Genomic DNA, 2,982 nt, shown 5'->3' with positions numbered 1-2,982 from the left:
GGGAAGGGGCAGGCCAGGCAGGAGGGCGCCGTCCCTGGAGACTCAGGCGTTTTTTGTTTGTTTTTTATCTTTGAGACATTTTTTCCTATGGGGCAGGTAGGAGAGATAGGCAGGCTGAAGGTGAGAAATCACCCCCGGGGGATGTCCTCGCCCAATCCTGTCTCCACCCTCCTGGGATCCTGGGATGCAGGCACACCGTCCCTAGTCGGGGACTCCACCTGTGCCCGACTAGTGGGAGTTCAGCGATGTAACCATTATGCCATGTGGTCCTTGTTATCTTTATTTTAACGAGAGAGAGGGAGGGAAGTTGAGAAAGCAAGCTGCCAGATCCAGGATTCAAACCGTGGTCAGCCATGAGGGAGTGCAGCGCCTTAACTGCCACGCCACCTGCCGATTCCTGAGCTGTTAGAATTGTGATCTTGCTGCGAACCTGTCAGGTCCAAGGAGAGGTGCTCATTTAGGGCCCCTAACCCCTGCCTTGAAGATCAGAGCCGAAGGTCTACTGGGAGGGGAAGCGCCAGAGTCACGCCCTCGCTCTCCCTTCCCAACTCCCCGACTCGGAGCTGAGCTGGGCAGCCGTCTCCTGCAGGGCGGGCCAGGCTTTGGGCTCCCTACTTCATCCCATCCGGGCCGGCTCAGAGCAGAGGAGTGGGTGGCAGCCAGCTCCCTTTGGTCCTGAGGTCACACCCGTCCCTCTGCTCACTGCGAGGTGTCCCGTCACTGGGAAGGAAGGGGCCCTCAGGGCAGCAACCCCGGGCTTGTTTCCACCCGGCTGCCGCCTGTAGGCATCAGCTGGGTGGAAGAGTGGCCGGCCTTACAGTGTCCCTCCCTGTCATCAGAAAAGCCCGAGGGTGTGGTTGCAAAGCAGGCACTGTGGTGTGGAAGGATCTCTGAAAGTTTGCGGAAATAGGATTAAAACTTGAGTGTAAAAGTTTTAAAATCCTGGAGCCAGCAGGTGGTATGGTGGCTAAGATTCAAGGCTTGAAAATCATGCTGGCTGTGTGTGCATGCCCAGGGTCCCAGGAGGAGAATGGAGAAGGGACTGCAGCCTGGCCATCCCCCCAGGGGTGACGTCTCACTCTCCCTCTCTGTCTCTCTTTGGTGAATACACATGCCCTATGGCAAAACCCTAAACAAGATGGAAGTTCTGAAACCCGCACGTAGTTTTTCTCCGCGCATCCTGTGTGAACTTTGGGAAGGCCCTTGGTACGTGTGTGTGGTGTTGCCGTGTGTCCCCGGCTGGTTGCCATGTCCCCATACCAGCTGCACCTCTGTCTTTCAGCTGGGACGGTGCCGGAGTGTCAAGGAGTTTGAGAAGCTGAACCGGATTGGGGAGGGCACCTACGGCATCGTATGTGAGTGTCCGTGGCTGTCACAGCAGCTGTGTTGAGACCTGGGGATGGTCCGCTCCCCTGCTTGGCCCCACGTCTGGACACACCTGAGTGGCTGGTTGCAAGGGTCAGCTCTGTCATCCAGGTGTGGAGCCTGCGTGGGGGCACGTAGGACTCTAGCCACAGAAGAGCCCCGAGCAGCTGTGACAGTGGCATGAGTCACTCTGGAAGCGCACAGAGCTCTCTGGAGCCGTCTGCGTACATGAGGGTTACCCGGGAGGCCCCATGCTGGCTGGCCGTTAGCACACAGGGGCAGTGGGTGCATACAGCGCGTCACACGACTGAGTTTGTGCCAGGGCACAAACCCGGGCACCCTACCCTGCTGGGAGGAGAAGCAGCCTTGGAGCACATCTTGGGCTTGGGGTCTTATGAGGACTGAGTGTCACTGGGCCTCCGGTCAGCGGCAAAGGGAGTGGGGGCTTATGCTTAGGAAGGGCTGCGAGCGCGCGAGCTTGCGGGGTCAGGGTTAGACCCGCCATTTACGTTTCCGTCCCAGATCGGGCAAGGGACACCCAGACGGGCGAGATCGTCGCCCTGAAGAAAGTGCGCATGGACCAGGAGAAGGACGGTGAGCAGCCAGGCGCAGGTGGACCTGGAGTGGGAGGGTCACGAGGGTCTCCTCAGGGCTGAGCCCCACGAGCACCTGCTGTGGCCCAGGCTGTCATCCCCCGCTGTGCCAGGGCTCCACCTTCTCAGTGCCCTTTCAGCCCAGAGTGGCACGGCGTGTCGGGAGCGGGGGGTGGGTGGCCGTCCCTGAGCCTTGGCTGGCGGGAGCCCTGAGTGCAGGCGTGCCACTGAGGCTCCTTGCAGGCCTCCCCATCAGCAGCCTGCGTGAGATCACCCTGCTCCTTCGCCTTTGCCACCCCAACATCGTGGAGCTGAAGGAGGTCGTCGTGGGCAACCATCTGGAGAGGTGTGCAGGCTGCTGGCCTCTGTTCCCGCTGTCCCCTTCCCCGTGTGGCCCCCTCTGGTCCTGGTGCCCTTCCTGGCATAAAGGAGGGCCCCTTTGCCACCCGGGGGAAGGCAGGAGGTGGCATGGTCGGCGCCTTGTTCCCTTCAGCATCTTCCTGGTGATGGGTTACTGTGAGCAGGACCTGGCCAGCCTCCTGGAGAACATGCCGACGCCCTTCTCGGAGGCCCAGGTCTGTGGCTGAGGGCCCTGGGGTGGGTGGGGGTGTGCGTGTACTAAACATGACTGCCTGGGGCTGGGTGGAGCCCTGCTGCCTCCTGGAGCCTTTGCTGGGCTTTGGCCAGGCGTGGGCCTGTCCTTGGGCTCTGCACCTGCAGCTCTGCTCAGGATGGCCCTGGGCAGGGGCCATAGTGGTGCCCTCCCAGCCACGAGGCAGGCTTGGTGCCGGGTCCCGGGCAGCTGTGTCCCTGCTGGTCCTGCCAGCCGGGCCGGGGCGGCGGTGTCCCTGCTGTCCCTGCCAGCCGGTGTGGCTGTGGCGGGCCAGCTAGGGCTGACCTCTGGCCTTGTGCAGGTCAAGTGCATTGTGCTGCAGGTGCTCCGGGGCCTCCAGTACCTGCACAGGAACTTCATCATCCACAGGTGGGTGGGCCCTGCAGGCAGTGCGGGGGCCCCACAGCATTA

The 2,982-nt window shown here is 61.7% G+C and overlaps 1 protein-coding gene across 2 annotated transcripts in view; it reads left to right on the top strand.

The window, feature by feature from the left end:
• The window catches only part of CDK10 (cyclin dependent kinase 10), a 7,818-nt gene that overhangs the window by 1,647 nt on the left and 3,189 nt on the right, over positions 1-2,982 (top strand). Inside the window, exons 1-6 of one of the 2 annotated variants that reach the window (XM_006152528.3) lie at positions 1,042-1,206; positions 1,283-1,355; positions 1,888-1,959; positions 2,202-2,304; positions 2,452-2,533; positions 2,873-2,940. In XM_006152528.3, the coding sequence (XP_006152590.1) occupies positions 1,941-1,959; positions 2,202-2,304; positions 2,452-2,533; positions 2,873-2,940 (272 nt within the window). In that variant the 5' untranslated portion in view covers positions 1,042-1,206; positions 1,283-1,355; positions 1,888-1,940. Of the gene's footprint in view, positions 1-1,041; positions 1,207-1,282; positions 1,356-1,887; positions 1,960-2,201; positions 2,305-2,451; positions 2,534-2,872; positions 2,941-2,982 lie in introns of those variants that run through there. The other variant, XM_006152527.3, reaches the window with a different exon arrangement.

This window comes from Tupaia chinensis, unplaced genomic scaffold (genome assembly GCF_000334495.1).
Source record: "Tupaia chinensis unplaced genomic scaffold, TupChi_1.0 Scaffold000355_1, whole genome shotgun sequence".
NCBI lineage: Eukaryota > Metazoa > Chordata > Mammalia > Scandentia > Tupaiidae > Tupaia > Tupaia belangeri.
This window is presented reverse-complemented; position numbering and strand designations above follow the sequence as displayed.